The 21,177-nt window shown below is 43.4% G+C and overlaps 1 protein-coding gene across 6 annotated transcripts in view; it reads right to left on the bottom strand.

Moving 5' to 3' along the window:
• The window catches only part of LOC147030061 (uncharacterized), a 52,335-nt gene that overhangs the window by 26,350 nt on the left and 4,808 nt on the right, over positions 1–21,177 (bottom strand). For 5 of the 6 annotated variants that reach the window (XM_085873767.1, XM_085873773.1, XM_085873772.1 and 2 more), the window contains exon 2: positions 15,204–15,442. In XM_085873767.1, coding sequence (XP_085729893.1) covers positions 15,204–15,410 — 207 coding nt within the window. In that variant the 5' untranslated portion in view covers positions 15,411–15,442. Of the gene's footprint in view, positions 1–15,203; positions 15,443–20,523; positions 20,623–21,177 lie in introns of those variants that run through there. The other variant, XM_085873771.1, reaches the window with a different exon arrangement.

Below are 21,177 nucleotides of genomic sequence, written 5' to 3'. Positions count from 1 at the left end.
AGGTGGGTCTGGAGAAGAAGATTTTTGAAGGAATTTACGCGATTTTCCCAAAAGTTGGCCAAGCCGGCCATTTTCACACACTTCCAGTCACGTGATCGGCAAGAACTCCGCAATTTAACATCCCTACCCTCGCCTAATGTTACAACCCAAATTTGGTAGCATTCTGACTGGTGGGTCTGGAGAAGATTTTTAAAGGAATTTACGTGACCACCTTTTGACACACTTACGGTCACATGATTGGCATGACCTCTGCAATTTAACAACCCTACCCTGGCCTCATGTTGAAACCCAAATTTGGTAGCATTCTGACTTGTGGGTCTGGAGAAGAAGATTTTTGAAAGAATTGACAAAGTCCACAATTTTGACCTACCTAAAGTCAAGTGACCAGTACAAGCTTTGCAGTTTGAGTAGAACGAGTTTTGCAGAATCGGCCCAGTGGTTTGGCTGGAGAAGTCGAAATAGGAGACGGATGGATGGACGAGCATAGCATGATGACAATACCTTATCTGGAATTCCAATTCCAGAGAAGCTAAAAATTAAAGGGAACTTTGTCAATGCTCATACATCTCTGGTAACTGTTGGAGAGCAAACTGAATGCCACAGATTCCAATTCTTTGCACAGGCCAACTGACATGAACTGCATTCTGCCATCTCACAAAGAAATTGGGCTGCCATCTCAAAAGCATTTATTTTGTAAAAGGATCTTGGAACAAAATGACCAAGGATAACGGTTTCAAAACTACCATAGGGTCAGTCAGTGGTCTCGTTTTCAACCATCCATTTTCTGACATTGCTTCCTCGAATAGCTCAGTCTTCTGACTCTCCCTATCTATCTAATCCATGATCCACACATTTTTCCAGTATATCCCCCACCTGGTTGAACTTCCAAAATCCAGGCTGACTGTAAACCTCAACTCGTATTCCTCACTTCTCCCAACTATGGAACTACCTTCCAGAGGCCGTTGTGTCTCGCTCTTCCCTCCAGGACTTCCTCAAGCAAGCAGGGCACTGCCATCTCTAGTAATCCCTAATTCTGTCCCATTTCACTGTCACTCACGTTACATTTTTGGGATGTGAGGCTTCTTTGTTCTCACACAACTTAATAAATAATTGATCAATCTGATTCAAACCAGCCATACAATAACTTAAGGGTAAAATCAACTCAATAATGTAAAGAAAAATTGAACCTGTTCTTTCAAATTTTTGATACATGCATTTTATTGGTTGTCACTCACGTTAAAAAAAAATAAAAAATAAAATAAAAAGACGTGGGAATTTTTTGTTCAACTTTGCTTTCAAAGTCTCCTCAAACTGTAGTTCTCACCACAGAAGAATAAAATGGTAATTTTATTGAGCATACGAGTTAGAGCAACACATCAAAAACTTTTTCATTATTAAAATCATCACATATTTTGGGTAGGAGAGGTCAAAAACTTTTTTTATTATTAAAATCATCACATATTTTGGGTAGGAGAGGTCAAAAACTTTTTTATTATTAAAATCATCACATATTTTGGGTAGGAGAGGTCAAAAACTTTTTTATTATTAAAATCATCACATATTTTGGGTAGGAGAGGTCAAAAACTTTTTTATTATTAAAATCATCACATATTTTGGGTAGGAGAGGTCAAAAACTTTTTTATTATTAAAATCATATTTTGGGTAGGAGAGGCATACACTTAGACATAAGGGACCGTCACTCCCTCTGCAGTTTCGAACACAAGACAAAACTTTAAAATTGTAAGTTGCATCACGTAAATGATGTATCCTGTATGCATTTAACAATCATTGGCAGGAGGTTTTACAAATTTGAAGTGACCACGGCTGTTTATTCAGACAGGCTCGTTGAGCCCCTGAATAATCTGTGATCTTTTGGAAAAGATGGGATTTCTTGGATTGAGTCACTTACAGCGATTTCTGGCAGGTACCTTTGACTGACACTTGGAATTAATTTCCTTCTTTTGCAACAACTTCACCGAGGTAGACAACCTGGTAATAATTTACCATCACCCAATCCTTCATCTCTACATTTTTTTCTGCCCATGGTATCATCAGTATTTACTTCAGTCATCATTTCCCACTGTATCATCATTTACATCATTTTCAGTACTCCAAGTACGAGCATCCAAATTGGATTACCTTGTGAGGAGAAATGTTTTCGGATTTTCATTGATCACTTTCACATTGCGGATTCTGCTGATCCCTTGAACGTGAGTTGCTTGAGAGAAAATCTGTACCTGTCCGAGGTTGCCATTCAGTTCAGGTCAGGTATGAGAGCATGTGCCAGAGCAATGCATCGCTGTATCGACTTTCCGCCGGTACTCCAGGGGCCTCCATCTGGCAATCCCCCAGGTAGATGCCTGACCCATCCCCATCTCATTGAGATGCCCATCAACCTGCTGCAACCACGAGGCATGTGGTTGGCCCACTGGCCTCCTCCACTCAAGAGTCTCCCTCGCTAAGAGAATCTTGTGAGCAGGATCAGCGCCAGGTAAACGAGCCACATGTCCACACAGCCACAGCTGACGCTCACGGACCATGCAGGTAACAAATCTCATTTGAGTCTCTCTCAGAAACCGCTCGTTGGACACAAAGTCCGACCAACGATAGCCAAGGATTCTTTGAAGAGACTTGGAACCAAAGGAATTAGGAGTCCATCTCAGATCCCTGGTCAGAGTCCAAGTTTCACATCCATAGAGCAAGAATGGAAGCACGAAGGACCTGAAGACTTGGACTTTTGTCCCGCACAGGTACCGGCAGTACCACACCCCATGATCCAGTGAATCCATGACTCCCCAGGCCCGACACAGACATCTGTTGACCTCTGGCTCACAGTCAGCAGAGACATGAATATCACTGTCAAGGTAAGTGAATCTCTCCATAACCTCAACATCCTCACCACAAACAGGTATAGACAGGATAGCAGCATCCAAGATGTCATTGAAAGCCTGTATATTAGTTTTGACCCAGGAAACCCGCAATGCCAGTGGCTCAGACTCCTCATTCAGCAGCTCGAGGGCCCCCAAAAGGATATCTGGAGTCTCCACAAAGATGACTGCATCATCTGTGAAATCAAGGTCCGAGTTCTTGACATTCCCAAACGATGCACCACAGCTTGATCTCTCCTACATCCTCCCCAGAATCCAATCCATACAAGTGCTGAAAAGTATGGGAGCCAGTACACACCCCTGACAAACTCCAGTAACAACTGGAAATAAGTGAGAGGTACCACCACATCTCACAGCACTCTCAGTACCAGAGTCGAGTTCAGACAACAGATTGATCAGTTTTGGTAGCACCCCACAAAGACCAAGAATCCTCCAGAGGACATCCCGATTCACTGAATCGAACGCTTTACAGAGATCAACATAGACTGCAAGCAGGCCCTGCCGAAACTCTCATCTGCGTTCGGTGAGGACACGAAGAGCAAGGATACGGTCAATCGTTGACCTCTTTGGTGAAAAGCCTGACTGCTCAGGATGCTGGTGCTCAAGCAGATGGTGGCGAACCCTATCAAGAATTATCCGAGCAAAGACCTTGCTCGGCACTGAGAGCAGCATCACCCCTCGGTAGTTATTGCAGTCTTGGCAATCACCCTTCCCTTTCCAGAGAGGGACAACAAGGCCCCTCTTCCAGTCAGGTGGGATGATGCCTGTGTTCCATGCAGAGCACAGAACTGCATGCAACGACACGAGTGCTGCATTTCCATCAGCCTTGACAAGTTCAGCATGGATGCCATAGATCCCTGGAGCTTTACCCCATTTCAACCAGTTCACGTCTCCACAAACGAAAGTGGATCACAGTTGATTGGAGGGTCAGCAATAGGGATTGTAACACCACTGACATCCAACTCGACAGCTGGGGGATCAGCCTGGTAAAGCCGCTCAAATTATCGGCCCCATCGGGCCTTCACTTCGGACTCCTCTGTCAAGAGCCTACCACTCTCTGCTCTAACTGCAGTACACCGAGGGACGGGCTTGGAGGAACGCAATGCGCGAATTCCCCTGTAAGCAGGATGAGAATCACTTGACCACAGTTGGTGCTCTACCCCCTCACAGATTCCTCGCACATAGGCCTCCTTGTCCACCCTTAGTGCACGTACAGTTTTACGCCTCAGCTCCCTGAACAGCTCTGCTCTGCCATTCAGCCTGGCCTTGCAACTCTGGTCAATGGTATCCAGTGTCTCATGAGAGACAAAATTTTTCTTCGCCCTCCGGTGAGTTCCAAGACATCTACCAGCAACATCAACGATGGTGGTCTTAAAGGCACTCCACAACTCTTCAGGATCGCACAAAGCACCCAGACCCCCCAAATCTTCACTCAGCCTGTTCGCAAACTCCTCAGCTACCCTCTCATCCTTGAGCTTGCCAACATCCAGCCGAGGCTGGGATAGAACCATTCTCTTGGATTTAAGCTGCAACCTCAGAGTTGCTACAACAAGGCTGTGGTCAGTATTGAGGAACTGAGCACTCCGGTAGACCCTGCAGTTCTGGAACATCCTCCAGCGACCACCAACGAGCACATGGTCAATCTCCTTTGCCACACCATCAGGGTTGCAATACCAAGTCCATCGATGAGCCTGTGGGTGCTGAAACCATGAACCAGCCACCCTAAGTCCATGACTTCTTTGCAAAGTCAAGGAACTTAGTACTATTCAGGTTCACAGTTCCTGACACATGGGGACCAACACACGTCTCATAACTATCCCTATCAGTTCCAGTCGATGCATTGAAATCCCCCAAGACTAAAAGTGTATCTCGTCTGGGGCACTGATCAACCACAGACTCGAGTGTGGCATGGAATGCGCACTTCACGATGAGATCACTCACCTCAGTCGGAGCATATAGAGAGACCAGGGAAATGACACCCAAGGAGTGACGAATCCTCAATCTCATAATACGCTCGTTGACCGGTGTTACCTTAATTAATTATCAGTCAGCTTATTGGACACAGCTGCAGCAACTCCTTGGGCATGGTAACCATCAGAGTGACCAGATCAATAGTAGGGGTACCCACCCACCATGATCTTGCCACCATCTGGTCTCCGAACCCCAGTGTGTGCTGCAATACCGATGTTCAAACACTTGAGCTCAGATGATAACAGAGACAGGTGATCATCCTTTCTTAGGGATAGGACATTCCAGGCACCCACCCGGAAGGGGACTGCCTCAGGTTAACCCAAGGAGACCGTCGTCTGGTGGACGACACCTCAGCACCACCACGACACACACTACTGCAATCTGACCCGGGAAGGTTACCCCATGGTTTCCCTCCTTTCATCAAAGATTGGGGGTCCCAAAGGCTTTGCCCCAATCCCGTCATCTGGTGAGCTGCCCTGTGAAGAGCAGCTGTACAGGAGGTACTCCCACAGAGTGGGTTTTCAGATTATTTTGTGCTTTTCGTATGTTTTGCGGAATGAAGGGTTTTACGGTGGCCGGAATGTAAATCCTGCCACCAAGCTCAGGAAAAAAAAACTAACCCAACTGCAGAAGGACATCCGCAGACACAGTTGGGCACTCCATATGGATGGCCGTTGGCTCACAAGGAGCTCCTCTACCCTTTGGCAGGTTTTGTTTTTAATCCTGCTGGGTGTCCATATCATACACCCTCCTTACCAAGAAAATTTGTGGGGGAGACGGTTTAGTCGCCGACAACCCGACCATGGAACAGGTGAGTACCGGTTTGCATGGTACCTGGAGCAAGTCACAGACCTAATCTGAGCTGAACTGAGATTGCCATTCCTGTCCTCAATATCAGCAGATGTCATCTGAAATCCCTTGACAGTTTGTTGGAAATTCAGGAATTGTCTTGTGGAGAGCGTCGACCGCTGCGATGAGGTTTTCATGGTATCTCCACAAGCATACAGTGTGTGCAAGTTTGCTGCTCAAGAATATATGTCTAGTGTGCAGAGGCAAACTTACTCTTGCCAACCCTTTTATCAGGGTGATCTTTGTAGAAGAGGGCATATGTTGCCAAAACTGAGGATGTCAGATGACGTGTTTCAAATTTCATTTTTGTTCCGTTATCCAATCTGACAGTAGTAGTATCTTTCCTTCCTGGAGCTTGTCGGCTTACATCATCAAGCTGTTAGAAATATCTGACTTATTTCGTGACTTCATTCAAAAGCAGTGGCCTTGCAAGGTTGCTGTTGCTTGATGACGTTGAAGAGACCTCACCACACTCAGTAGCAAATAGCTTATGGCAGATCACCTTTCTGTGGCTAGAGGTAGTTGGTTGAGCCTTTGCCATCATACTTTTGGCCCTAGCAGTAGCTTTAACATAAGCAGATGCAATTTGAAAAGGGGCAGGATGTCGATTTTTCTCCTTTTCTTCTCTCTTAAGGGAACGATGTTTAGCTACCCATTTCCGAGTAGCTTTTTGTCTATTTTTTTTTGAGCAGAACTTTACAAAAGCTCTTCATTTCTTCTCTTTTTATCACGCCAACTCTTAAGGCGGACAGCGTGCTTTACTTTGTACAGTAGTTCATACTGTCCCATCATTTTATTTTGTTCTCTGCCGTGCCTCTGTCTTTCAGTGCCCGAGTGCGGCATTCCAAAGACAAAAACATTACCGAACATCATCTCAGCACTGCATTTGCACATAATATATGTAAAGGAATCCTCTGCTCGTTTTGCATCTTATTCTTATCACAAAAGTCAGGGTTCAATGTTGTTATTTACTCCACCCTCAACCAAAAAAAATCTCAACAAAAGATTCTGTATCAGACAATATATGTACTCATGAACCTATGCAAACTGGCATATTTTCATGAGTTTCAAGCCAAACAAAAAATTGTCGAGATTTCCATGTCTTCATTTGCTTACATGTCAGAAAATTATTAAGTACTGCATGTCAATTTGGACTCTGGTTTTAGCTTGTAAATTACAATAAAATTACTGTGTTAAAGTGTTAAATGTTCATCATTTTGGTGTTATCAATAACTCACATGGTTCGGCTTGCTGTGCTCGCCTCTCCACGTGTCATTGCGAACATTGACGCCACAGATTTGCTGTGTTGGCATGATTTGCACCAATCATTATACAAACATTTCTTTTCCACAAATTTATTTGAAATATTGGTGATATTGTATTTATTTGAAATTTCATTTGTGATACAAGAAGGTCCAAGTGGTCTAAGTGGTCAAGTGTCTAAGCTGCCTAATCTGTCCAAAGAGTCTTCAGGGTCTTTAGGGACTTCTCGGTCTTTTGGGGTGTCTTGGGCGTCTTCGGGGTCTTTTGCGTCTTAAGAGTCCTCAGGGTCTTAGAGGGTCTTCAAAGGTCTAAAGAGTCGAAAGATTCCAATAGTACATAAATAATAGACATATAGTCACACGGCTGGACGCACGCACGCACGCCGAGACCGAGCTCTTTTTATACATAGATTAATTATCTTACATTGAACAAAATTAAATAAAGAGTATAACTCACCTTTTCAGTTGGAGGATATTGTTGTGAAAAACCAGATGATGCAAGATTACAAATCCTGAATGAATCGGCAAATTCTCTTGCAGAAGAAACAAGATGGAGGATTAAGAGGCATTGTGGGTAAACCAACAAAGTGAGGGAATTTGGGGTAATCTAGAAGCAAGTACTAGTGGCCTGGGTAGTTGAAAATGCCATGTTATGACATGATGGTAAATCAACAGCGACCAAGAAAATCTGAAAATTCCACTTTTCTCATCAGGTTCTTGTGTCACTCGTGTTACAAACTTTAGCCTCATATAAAATTATCTATAAGCTCTACAGTTGAATCAAATTTATTTTAATGGACAACACACCTAGTAGAAGGAAAAACAACACTAACATAGCTTGTTGAGCATTGGTGCATTCAGAAGACAGATTACAAACATTATCTTATTGTCACTCACATTACATGCAAAATACCAGTAACATATCTGGCATTGCAGGGAATGTTTGTTAAAAGGTATATTAAAATATCCCGTTTCTCATAAAAATGTAAACATCTCAGTTATCAATATATTGTACAATATAGTTGATTATACTTCAATGCTGGCTGAGAAAAGGGGTCCTGTTTTATTGTTATGAGACAAGAGAAATGGGAAAAATAATTGGAGGCATTCAAAATGTTAATTTTTTCTGAAATTTTAATTTCCATTTACGTGAAACATTGATTTTTTACCCTCAACATGTACACGATACAATACAAGCCTTAAATAATCACATTTGGATATTTGATTGTTTTTTTAGAGTCATGTCCCAATTTCAGTGCAATGAACCATTACACCAATTAACCTTTCCTAACTCAACCATTTTACTTGCTCATTTCAGTGTTCCCTCGACTCCTCCCTTTCCTCTTTTCCTGTTTGTTCCTTCTACTGATGTTTGTCCAACTGTCAATTCTACTTTGATCTTCCCCAAGCCTCACTCCGAAAAAGAAAAAAAGAAAAAAAAGAAAAAGTGGATGGAGATGAACATACGATAAACACACAAGGAGAAAACGAAGAACACAAAAACAAGTATCAATTCCCTGAGAGGAACAAAATGGTTAAAAAAAAATTTAAGTGTGCAGAAGACGTTGTGGATGTGCATGAATGGATGAGCATATGCAAAAGTGATGGGTAACACATTTGAAAGAACTAGAACGGCCACTCAGTGGAGTGCATACCTCCGCCAGGCTGATTAGTATACGTTTTGTATCTGACTGATCGGCCTGAACTAAAATTTAATCGGCTTGTTCTTGTCACCTAACCAACTCATCTCCCAAGTTTCATCTGAATCTGTCATATAACTGTTTCAGATATCGTGCTATACAGTGTATCGTTTTAGCCCCATCATTTCATGGTGAAGAATCACTTAAAAAATTATCGGATCCAGATCCGGATTCACATCTTCACCAAAATAAAATGAATTCTTCCTTGTCACACACCCAACATGTCCACCAGGTTTCGGCCAAATCTGTCCACAACTTTTTGAGATATCCTGTTCCAAAACAAACAGACAGACAGGGGTGAAAACATAACCTCCATTCACCTTAGGCGGCAGAGATAATGAAGTGAGAAAGATGAGACAAATGACAAAGATAGACAACTGCAAAATTTGGAAAACAAGGGGACAAATTAATGCAGGTGAGCAACCAGTCCACACTTTGGGAGGGTGAGCAGATAAGGGTGTCTTGAAGAAGGCATGTCACCTGGGATTTGTTGCAAAGAGCAAAGGTAGGACAGGGGGAGAAGCGCAAGGCCAGACATAAGTTTATATAAAAACTGAGCCCACCACAGATTCCAATGCTATGGAATGCCTTGTTTTCAACCGCCTCAGGTAGAACAAGGTGGGAAACAGTCGAGTCAGAAGCCATACTTGATGGAACTCCATATGAAAGCCATGTACATCATGATGAGGTTGGTGCGACTCAGAAATTCCTTAGTTCAACAAAGAATAACCAGATGGCAACTAACCTTTCATTTCAGTTTGACGACATGATCCTGAAAATTAATTTTGATAAATAACATACCGTAGGTCCTTATGGAAACCCACCCTGAAGGGACAAACAATGGGAAAGGACACCATCAAGGGGCACCCGCTGTTTCCGTTCACAGAGGAAACTCGAGGGGGAGCACTCGGAAGAGTGCAAAACCTCCGCCGTCAATACTGCTGGGTCACTTAAGTGAACCTGATATCCTATTCATTGTAGGTCAAAACGGATCAGACTCTACTGAACCACGATTGAATAAACTAAACTCGATCGACACGCATGTAGAAATGTCAAAAAAATAAAATCGAAATTTTCTTGAAAAAGAAGTTGCAAAATTTCTTTTTTTTTCTCTAACAATTTTTTTTTTTGGGGGGGGGGTTGGAAATCACTTAAAACATGTAGAAATGCAAAAAAAATTCAAATATTTTTCAAATAAAATCGAAATTTTTTTGAAAAAAGTTGCAAAAAATTTTTTTCCTCTAACAATTTTTTTGGGTTGGAAATCACTTAAAACATGTAGAAATGAAAAAAAAATTCAAATATTTTTCAAATAAAATCGAAATTTTTTTGAAAAAAAGTTGCAAATTTTTTTTTTTTCTCTAACAATGTTTTTTTTGGTTGGAAATCACTTAAAACATGTAGAAATGCAAAAACAAAAATTCAAAAAAATTTTCAAAATGGCCACCATAGTGGCCATATTGGACTTTGGACCAAGTCCAAAATCTAATGGACTTGAACTTGGACGATACCTAATCCCCTCACCAAGTTTCGTCGAAATCCGTCCAGGAGTTTTTCCGTAATACTGTTCACAAACAAACAAACAAACAGACAGGGGTGAAAACAGTAACCTCCGTCCATCTTCGATGGCGGAGGTTAATCACATGACCACTTGAGCAGGAAGGCCTGAATAGCAAAAGGTAGACAACTTTGACATCAAGGCTGAAAGAGAAAGTGTCAAAGGCTTGAAACATATCCAAATCAATAGCCCTAAACTCTTGCTTGTAATTTAGGCCATTCATTCACTGCTGCTGTGAAGTGCCATATCCAAGGTGGAATGGTAACGTCGGAAGCCAAACTAGTCATCAAAGATTTGCGAGTTAGAGAAGACATTGTGTCTGAGGTCAGCCACAATGATGTACTCCCTCATATTATTTTCCCCCACAGGGAGAAGGGTGATACGTCTTCAGTTGAGGGGCTCACTTTTGGAAACTTTATTCGGGATAGCAGTCGTGTTTGCAACTTTCCAAGATGGACAGAGATGCCCATCCAAAAAGGATCTACAAACAAGAGAGGAGAGAGGGTATTGATAGGACTGAAGCACAGTTTCTGTGGATTACAGCATTTATACCATCAAGACCGGTTGTGGAAGAGGTGTTGAGCTGGGTAAGAAACTTTTTCACTGTGGCAGGGGGAAAGTCCACATGCTTTAGAGTTTGGGTTAGAGTTTAATTTATCGAAGAAAAGGTTTTTTTTTTTTTTTTTTTTTTTTTTTTTTTTGTATACCTTGGTCGAGGCTCGTATGAGAGCTAACACACAACTCACAGCAAGGAGGCATGAGACAAGAGGGGTGGGAGTGGGAGGGACAAAACATTGGGGAACAGACACAGGTGAACTGTGGAAGGGAGAGGGATGGGGATGGGACGGGGAACATGGCGAGGAGAAGATGGACATTACAGGGACTTTCAGGAAGGAAAGCAGGAGAATTGAAGGAAGTGGGCTTGGGTGGATTATCGGGGGTAGAAAAGATCGAGGATTTGGATGGGGGAAGATAAGAGGTGGTGGTGAACAGCTGTTTTGAAAGCCTGGAGGGAAGAATGGGAAAGAATAGAGTGAGGAAGTTTATTCCAAAGGCGGGAAAAAAGAGGAATGAAAGAGTGAAGATGAGCAGTGATTCGTGATTTTGGTAGTTTTACCAGAAGGGGGTTGTTGGCGGACCTTGAGCGCCCTGTGGAAATGTGGTTGGGACAAATCGCAGAGAGAGCAGGGGGGCAAGGCTGGAGAGGAGTCGGTAGAAGACAGAAAGACCACCGACCAACCTGCGGTGATTGAGTGAGAGGCCCAAAGACTCAGCTTCATTGCGGGAGATGCCAATGATCTTAAAAGCCCTGGTTTCGACAGCGTGAAGTCGAGAAAGGTGGGAGGCAGGAGCACCAGCCCAGAGGGGAGAGCAGTACTCCATCAGGCTACGGACAAAAGCTTTGTAAGTAGTCAGGAGCTCAAGAGGGCCGAGGAAGGACTTTGCACGACGGAGGATTCCCAGTCGGCGACTGGCTTTTGAGGCGAGGTTGGAAATGTGACTTTCCCAGGAAAGGTCATGGCAGATAGTGAGACCCAGAAGCTTGAAAGAAAAGACTTCTTCCAGAGGATTGTTGAGAAAGTGGATGGGGGGGTTTTGTAAACGGTCCTTTCGAAGAGACATAGTGAGAGTGTGAGATTTGTGTGGATTGAAAGACATGTTCCACGTGTTGGACCAGTTTGTGATTTTATCCAGATCTGCAGTGAGCGAAGAAGCTGCTGCTTGCCGGTCTGAGGGATGACAGATGGTACGTGTGTGCAGGAAACGACACATTTGGGACCTGAGAGTTTTACTGTAAACAAAGTCGAGGCTCCTGGAAGAACTCGATCACTGAATGGACCAGAGCATAACACAAGAATAAGAACATAGTGCAAAAGGGAAGAGGGATACTTGGAGCAAGGTAGAGGGATACAACGACAGCAAGTTAAATGGACACTTAGAATGGAGGCAAAAATGACATCAAAGGGAGAGTGAGTGGGACACAAGGGCAAACAAGCCAGATACAAGCTCAAACACAGTAAGAAGAGGAAGGGAAAAAAAAGAGGTAGGAAACAGACAGAAGAAAAAATGAAAAAAGGGGTGAGGGGAAAACAAAACAAGCTGGAAAGGAAGGAGTGGGGTTGAGCAGGGTTAACAAGGGTACAAAAGATCACGAGTATGGATGGTGGATGACATGAGGCTTCGGTGAACAGCCATTTCAAAGCCCTGGAGTGAACAGTGGTATTGATTGAACAGACTGTGGAAGTTGGTTCCACAAGCAAGAGAAAAGAGGATTTTAAGAGTTGAATATGAGTGGAGGTGAACAAATTAGTTGGATTTTAGGAGCTCCACTGGAAGTGGGTTACGAGCAGACCATATATGCCCCAACAGCAAACTGGGGGGGGGGGCTTCCAAAACATGCTGCCAACTGGGCATCCTCTCTTGTCCAAAGTCTATCCTTGGCAAATGCGAACCATCAACTTATAAGGCCTTCATCTGCAGCTCATTGGAGTATGGCTCTCCCCTTTGGGCTGGTGCCCCTGCATCACACCTTGCACTCCTTATTGCCATGGAAGCCAAGGTTCTCAAAATAATTGGAGGCACCCCCGTTGAAACCGAGTCTGGACCTGTTACTCTCACGATGCAGACTGATCGGCGTCTCTGTCTTCTCCCACCTCTTTTGTTCTTGCACCCTCTGCCCTTTTCTTGCTCTTGTCTCCTGTCACTGTCAAAACCTAATGATCGATCTCCCTAATCAACCACTTCAAGATGTTCAACCTCTTGAAAGCCTCAGCATCACCACCAGTCTTAACCTCTCCTGAACTGACATATATCAAAGCTAGCCTCCAAAGCAGCTGTAAATTGAACATTATACATCATTCCTGAGAAAATGAGAACTACTCACAGTTGACAAGGCCAATGTCTTCAGTTCAATGCAGTCCTACTTTCCTAGATGGATTGGCACCCTGGTATCATATATTGTATCTCTTTGATCCTGGAGAATGTAAAGCTCTCAACATTATTGACAGGAGGCCTGTCGGTTTATGACCCCACACCAGACCACAAATTATCACAGTCGGGCGTGGAGTCACAGCAGCTGAAGCAGTCTTTTCGCAGTTTGGATACTTTGCATTTTAACGAGCACGTCTCAGCAAGCTCGTCATCAACAATACTATTAATTTAATTTGCACCCCCAGGAATTATCAAATGTACAAATAATTAAAATCAACTTCGCAGGATGCGGAACCAGACAAAAATGTGGGCTTTAGAAATACAAAAATATATTTACAAGACAAGATGACACAAACTAAGAATCCCGCACAAAAGGTAATCATAAACAAGCAGGAATAAACGAATAAACTTAATACAGATAATAATATAGAGAGGTCATAGAACATTCACCTTATCCTGCTCAGTCTTGAGAAAAAGGACATGGGAAGGGTCTTTACAACTCTTCCTTTGGGTTTCCGAGCACGATCGAAATTAGCTTTGCTCGGAAACTTTGAAAAACAGGCATGATGACAACCATGCGAAGCCGACGGGTCAAATGGAACAGTTCAGAGCTGAACCTTCTGCCAACTCTTCTCAGAGAAACTGCCGATTTGGAACAATTTTTCAGAAAACATGCATTAAAGAAACATCTTTCAGACAAAGTTAGGTCTTTGGTTGCATCACTAGGCACCGCCATCTTTGTCTAAATCTCACTGTTACCGTGCCCTCAGAACGCGAGATAAATGTCATTGGTCGAGATGGTGCAAACTCTTGCCCAAGTTCCACAAAACTGGAGGTTTTTGGAAGTACACAGAAAGCGATTTGTATTCTACAGTGTTTAAATAAATAATTCAATTGAAATTAAATCAAAGTTTTAAATGCTGGAGACACAAAACAAACCATTGAATCAGAAGTTTAGCCCTGGTGATGCACTCTATTTTACACATTAAATTAGTTCTTCAAGCCAGTTGTTTGTGTGCTTTATGACCTGCCCAGAACAGTAAGTTTGGAATGATTTTCCATTTCATATGATTGTGAGACTGAAGCAATTGCTATATACTGAGTGCACATGCACACTTGGGATGGGATTCCAAACAATTTGCCAAATTCAGAGCCAAAGTACTGCTAAACTGCAGGTTCATGTTCTGATTCGTGTTCCACAGTGTTCAAAATATAAAATTACATTCAAATTGAGAAGTTCCTCAATCAGAGAAATAGACTGATGGAGAGACAGAATGAACAAACTGCTTAACCCCGCCTTGGTTATGCATATGGGGCAAATATTAAGGGCGCCGCAATTGTACAGTTCTCACGCACACAAACCAGCCAAGATAGAAAGGTGGGCGGCAACTGGTAAGGCTGCTGGCATGGACAGGTGAGGTGGCATGGCCGGGAATGGTTCCACCGCCCGGCTAGAAGCAGGCCCGCAAGGACAGCAGCAGGGTGAGAGCGTGAGGAATCAGTATACCACCACCAGGATCAAAGGGCAGCACCTTGAAGACCCTGCGGCAACTCTTAAAGAACCCCAAAAGATCCTCAGATCACTCCATTTATAAGCCCCTGATCAGCCTAATCACCCCCCCCTACCTTTAAGGGCCAATGGGGGACACGAGACAGGAGTCAACCCACAGGATGGGTAATCACTGACTGGGATGCAGCTCCAGGGTGCACAAAGCACATGTGGACTGGCCATGTAAAATTTAATCCACCATTGCACACAATGGCCTGGCTCCAGTCCAATTCAGACGAAGAGGAACATCAGAAAATATATTTTTACCCTATCTAGCACTAATATGGACCAAGCCCATTCTCCAACCAGAAACTTTACTCCAAACATCGATGAATACCAGGTACCACAGAAATAAACGACCACCGAAGTAAACCCTACATGAGCCCACAAACCGTACTCTCACCCCCTCCCCGGATGCCATTCCAACACGTACACACACACACACACACGTTACTCTCTCCACAAAAAAGCCTGGCCAACTAAACTTGGCAGTACCTCCTTATTGCAGCCATCACGGAGTGTGACCACATTGGGGATACTGATAAGGTACTCCTCAAGGGTCATGCCGCCGAGTTTCTGCAGAAGAAAGTCATCACCCGTGACCTGGCTGTATTCCTGCGTAAGCCGTTTCAGAGGGATGCCGTGTTTGCTGGTCACCAAAACAGCCCGCAACATTAAGTCAATTTCTTGACGACCCACCATGTTGAATCAAGCAGTGATTGAGAACAATCGTCCTGTGAGGCAGAACAGCAGATATCAATGCAGCAGCAGACATTTTTTTTCCAAACTATTTTACTGGGGAGAACAAGGTTGGTGCAGTGATGGAACGTATACCACTGGCACCAGTGAACACAGCATGATCATTATTTCAGTGTTCTCCATTAAAAACTGGTGACTGGCTGTTTTGAAACAAACACTGAACAGAGCCTGTAGTTTTTGCTGAAACTAATAAGAAAAAAAAATACACCCGTGCGGGAGTGACGGTCATCTCTGTGAGAAATAATTTGCTCTATAGTCATCATTTACTTTCAGTTATTGTAGAGTGTCTAACATGCATTCTGTAGAAGTTTGCTTAGTCCGAGTCAGTAGAATTGGTCGATTTTGAGGGATGAGATGTTTGACCTGCACCAAAGAACCGAGCTAATCACCCCAACCGAACAGAAAAATAACCAAACCGCACACCCTTATTAATAGTGAAATAGCAAATGCAAGAAAAGCTCTCCAATAGACCTTCTTCCTCGTCCGAGTTCGGAACATCTGAGCATGCGCAGTGCATTTTCAGCCTTAAATTTTGGTCAATTTCTCATCTATCACGAGCTCAAAGTTGCTGAAACTCGGCGATCTGTAATAATAAATAATTCTCTACAAGGTAAAACCAAAACTAGCCTTCTAGCTGTTAAAATAAAAAAAGTTGTGGTGTTCCAAACGAGAGCCGAATAGGGTCTATTTCCTGACTTACAACACAGCTGTAGCTGTCTACTGGACACCAATCACCAAATTTATATACTATACTCTCCTCTGCACTAATGCCAACGAGTCCGTCAAATAATGTCCAGGAGTCCGTAGAAGTAGGTGGTATAATCACTATCACTCTATGTAGTAGAGTAGGTAGGTACAGTAGCAAATGGCAGACAGACAACTACGACACAAACCAGTCAGTCAGTGGATTTGATGGGTAGATACGTAGGCCTAGCCTTTTTGTTTTCCAATCTCTTATAAAAAGTGCAAGAACAACACTGACGACACCACACTACTCGCTCTTACTATCCACAGTTCTGTTCGTTCAGTTCAGAATATTCCAGTGGACTCCACTGGACCAACCGATGACTAAGACAACCGATGACTGTGCACTGCACGATATGCAGGAATAATGTTTATATGTGTACGACATAAGATAAACGCGGAAGGAAACCGGAAATATCGCAATCGCACATGGCGATTATTTGATGAAGCAGTGCTAAACACCGGAAATATCAAAAACACAACAACACCGTAAAAACATCTTATGACTGGACACCTGTCCCGTCGTGTCGGCTGCCGATCAATATTCATGTCAAAAGAAGTATGGCGTATATCAAAGTGCTGGAAAACAATGGAGATCTCTCTATTGTTTTCCAGCACAATGACGTGTATTAAACACATAACGATATGCCATCCGATATTTTTCGATTCTGATAGCTTCTATGACCTAGGCCTATTGCGATTTGCCGATTTGGTGGGGACATTCGGTTATGAGTGGGGGTACCTAAAAAGCTATGCTATGGGCAGGCAGGCGGGCCGCGGGCGGGCAGGCAGATTATATAATAGGAGTCAGAAACCGAGAGTTAACGAATACCAAGCACGAGAACGACCTTTACAAGCATGAGTTCCTGTTACTCGGGTGTAGTGTTCTCGGGTCAGGAGGGATTTTTGGCCAACTTTGAAGTCACGTGACGCGAAAATGAAAGCGAATATCGAAAATCCGGCCTGACCAAAATTTAGATATTGTCCCATAGATTCATATGCTACAATCGAATTCAAGATAACTTAAGAAATGTAGGAGGAGATAGATTTTGAAAATCGTCATTTTGCAACTACATGAAGCAGTTTTCGCAAAATTCAGTCATGTGACGTGCACGTATTCAAAGATATCGGTATTCTTTCGAATGGATATGAAAGACAAGGTCAGCTGCTATGCAATGACACCATTCACTAACTTTTACCATGCCCAGTAGAGAATATATAGCCTCCTGAAGGTAGGGCAGTTTTTGCAAACTTTGAAGTCACGTGACGCGAAAACGAAAGCGAAATTCGAAAATCCGTCCCGACCAAATTTAGATATTGTCCCATACATTCATATGCTACAATCAAATTCAAGATCGCTTGAGAAATGTAGGAGGAGATAGAATTTGAAAATCGTCATTTTCGCAACTTCAAAGGCCTCGTGACTTTGACTTTGACCTTCGGTGACCTTGAAGGTCATACCATCGTGTACGTCTCATCGACCTCTATCAGGATCACTAATGACCAGATCTCCCGCTTCAACTTCATTGTGAGCGGACGGACGGACTGACGGACGGACGGATCGAAGGACATCGACACCCATATTATTTGGTCATGCTCGAAGAGATGACCAAAAAAAAAAGAAAAAATGATTTTGTTCAGAGAAATAATTAAATGGATGAACTTGGTCCACATTTTTGTTTTCAGTGAACTTGTATCTCCATTTGTTGAAGGTCTTTTTTTTTGTGATCGATGAAACTGATTGGTGGAATAGCAAGAACTTCAAAACTGTTTTTTGGCTTTCCTGTGAATAAAATTCCTCTTGCGTCAGAATTAGCCTCTGCCAAGTGGTCAAATAGAGCCAATCAGCTGTGCAGCATAGCTTTGTTTGACGTTTATGCTGGTGTTTTGATTTATATTTTGGCCTGTGGAAGCAAGACAGACGAGCAATTTGAGCATTAGCTTTTTCGCCAAACAAAACTTGAAGGGAGTCACACATTGGTTTCTCAAACACCAGTCCCATCTATTAACTGTGACAGACAATTAATTAAACTCCACAATATTGCAATATATATATATATATATATATATATATATATATATATATATATATATATATATATATATATATATATATATATATATATATATATATATATATATATATATATATATATATATATACTAGTGCATTCCCGTAGGTGCGTGCCCGTACTTACGTGGCCGTACGTGCAAACAAAAAAAAACTTTCAAACTGCGTGCCAGGAACAACAACCACACAGGCCGCTCCTTCGCTCTCGCGTGCCCGTACGTGCGTGGCCGTATGTGCAAAAAAAAAAAAAACTTTCGAACAACCAGACAGGCCGTTCCTTCGCTGTCGTAAACGACGACTGGATTGGGGCATTGTGTTTAAGAAAATCGAGAAAGAAAGAATACAGTAAGTCGATAAATCAAGAAAAAAAAAATCGAGAAAGAATACAGTAATCGTCACTGACTGGATTGGGGCATTGTGTTTAAGAAAATCGAGAAAGAATACAGTAAGTCGATAAATCGAGAAAAAAATCGAGAAAGAATACAGTACTCGTCACTATCCGGAAGTTCGCACATCGCAGTTATGATTATTCACAATTTAGTTTTAATGGCTAATTATTCAATTCGCACCAACGTATTTTGCCTTTTCGCAAGGAAAAACACAGAGAGGAGAGGAGAGAAAAAACCCGTAATGGCGAACGCGGCTGAGTTTCTCTTCACCATCGACCACGGCTACACAGCAACGCTTCCTGTCATTGGTTGATATAAAATGGCCGCAACAACGGTTCCTGTCATTCGTTGGTAAATAAATGGCCGTAACTTGGGAAGCACTTGTCCGATTAATATCAAACTTTGAAAAGGCACATACTCAGGTCCCCAGCAATATACCTGGCAAGTTTCAATTAGATCGGACCGGCGGTTGTCGAGAAACAGCGGTCACAGACACACACAGACACACAGATTGCTGGAATTATAGATAGATATCTATCTATATTCCAGCAATCTCTGTGTGTGTGTGTCTGTCTGTCTGTGACCGCAGTTTCTCGACGACCGCCGGTCCGATCGGATTGAAACTTGCCAGGAATATTGCCGGGGCCCCGCGGATGTGTCTTTTCAAGGTTTGATGTCAATCGGACGAGTGGTTCCCAAGTTACGGCCATTTATCTGTCGACCAATGACAAGACACAGTGCTATGACACCATGAATGTCGTCACAATAAATGTTTATTTATTTCAAAATTTTTTGCACGATTGACGGTCCGATCCGATTGAAACATGCCAGGAGTATTGCTGGGGACCCGCGGATGTGCCTTTTCGAGGTTTGATATTAATCGGATGAGCAGTTCCCAAGTTACGGCCATTTATCTGTCGACCAATATCTGCGAGAGAGGGAGACAGGAGAGGGGGGATGAGAGTGGGGGCGAGACTAGGGGGGGTAGAGGGGGGCGAGAGTGGGGGACGAGAGTGGGGCGAGAGAGGAGGGGGAGAGAGGAAGGGCGAGAATAGGGGGAGAGAGGGGGAGAGAGGGGGAGAGAGAGGGGGGCGAGAGAGAGGGGGCGAGAGAGAGGGGCGAGAGAGAGAGGGGCGAGAGAGAGGGGGCGAGAGAGAGGGGGCGAGAGAGAGGGGGCGAGAGAGAGGGGGCGAGAGAGAGGGGCGAGAGAGGGGGCGAGAGAGAGAGGGGCGAGAGAGGGGGCGAGAGAGGGGGCGAGAGAGGGGGCGAGAGAGGGGGCGAGAGAGGGGGCGAGAGAGAGGGGCGAGAGAGAGGGGCGAGAGAGAGGGGCGATAGAGAGGGGGCGATAGAGAGGGGGCGATAGAGAGGGGCGAGAGAGAGGGGGCGAGAGAGAGGCGAGAGAGAGGGGCGAGAGAGAGGGGGCGAGAGAGAGGGGGCGAGAGAGAGGGGCGAGAGAGAGGGGCGAGAGAGGGCTGCACATACTGGCACTCACCTACGGGCCCGTACTAGAATATATCAAAAAAAAAAATATGTGTATATATATATATATATATATATATATATATATATATATATATATATATATATATATATATATATATATACATTTACATATAAACATACAGAGTGTCCCAAAAAAATGTACTCACAATTTGGCTCCTCATAACTCATTGAATTTTTCATTTTTTTTCAGATCAAATTGACCATAATAATGGCAGAAGTATGACTAGGTGTTGAAGAAAGAAAATTCATCATAAAGTGCTACTGGAAGTACGAAAACATCATGGAAGTGCAAAGACAATTTAGAAGACATTTTCACAAAGATCCAACAACGCGATACACCATTGCTCACATCCGAGATAAGTTTGAAACAGATGGAACTGTGCATGACGTCCATAAGTGGCGTTCAGGAAGACCACGGTCATCAACCATCCCTGCAAAGGAAAATCAATTGCTGGAAACCCTCCACCGATCCTCACGGAAATCTGTACGACAAATGGCTCTTAAGACAGGAATCCCAAAATCAAGCGCCCATCGCATTTTTAAGCGAATTAATTGGAAAAGTTACATTCCAACATTAATCCACGCTCTAAATGAAGACGATCCTGACCGGAGGGCTGAGTTTTGTGAGTGGTACCTGGGCAAATGCGAAGAAGATGCAGCATTTCCATCCAAAATTGTTTGGAGCGATGAGGCCAGCTTCAAGTTAAATGGCTCAATTAACCGACACAATTGCACCAACTGGGCTCCTGAAAATCCACATGTTACTATGGAACACCATTTAAACTTACCAGGGGTTACAGTGTGGTGTGGGATATCAGCATTGGGCATCCTAGGGCCAATCTTGTTTGACCAAACTGTCACTGGGGATGTTTACTTAAACTTGCTGCAGGAATCCGTCGGTCCACGTGTCAAAGAGATATTTGGTGACTAAGAGATTTACTTTCAGCAAGATGGAGCACCTCCCCACGACCACCGTGATGTAAGGGCCTATCTCGAAGCAACT

Source organism: Eptatretus burgeri, chromosome 3 (assembly GCF_056783735.1).
Source record: "Eptatretus burgeri isolate ZD-2024b chromosome 3, Ebu_testis_v1, whole genome shotgun sequence".
In the NCBI taxonomy this organism is placed as follows: domain Eukaryota; kingdom Metazoa; phylum Chordata; class Myxini; order Myxiniformes; family Myxinidae; genus Eptatretus; species Eptatretus burgeri.
This window is presented reverse-complemented; position numbering and strand designations above follow the sequence as displayed.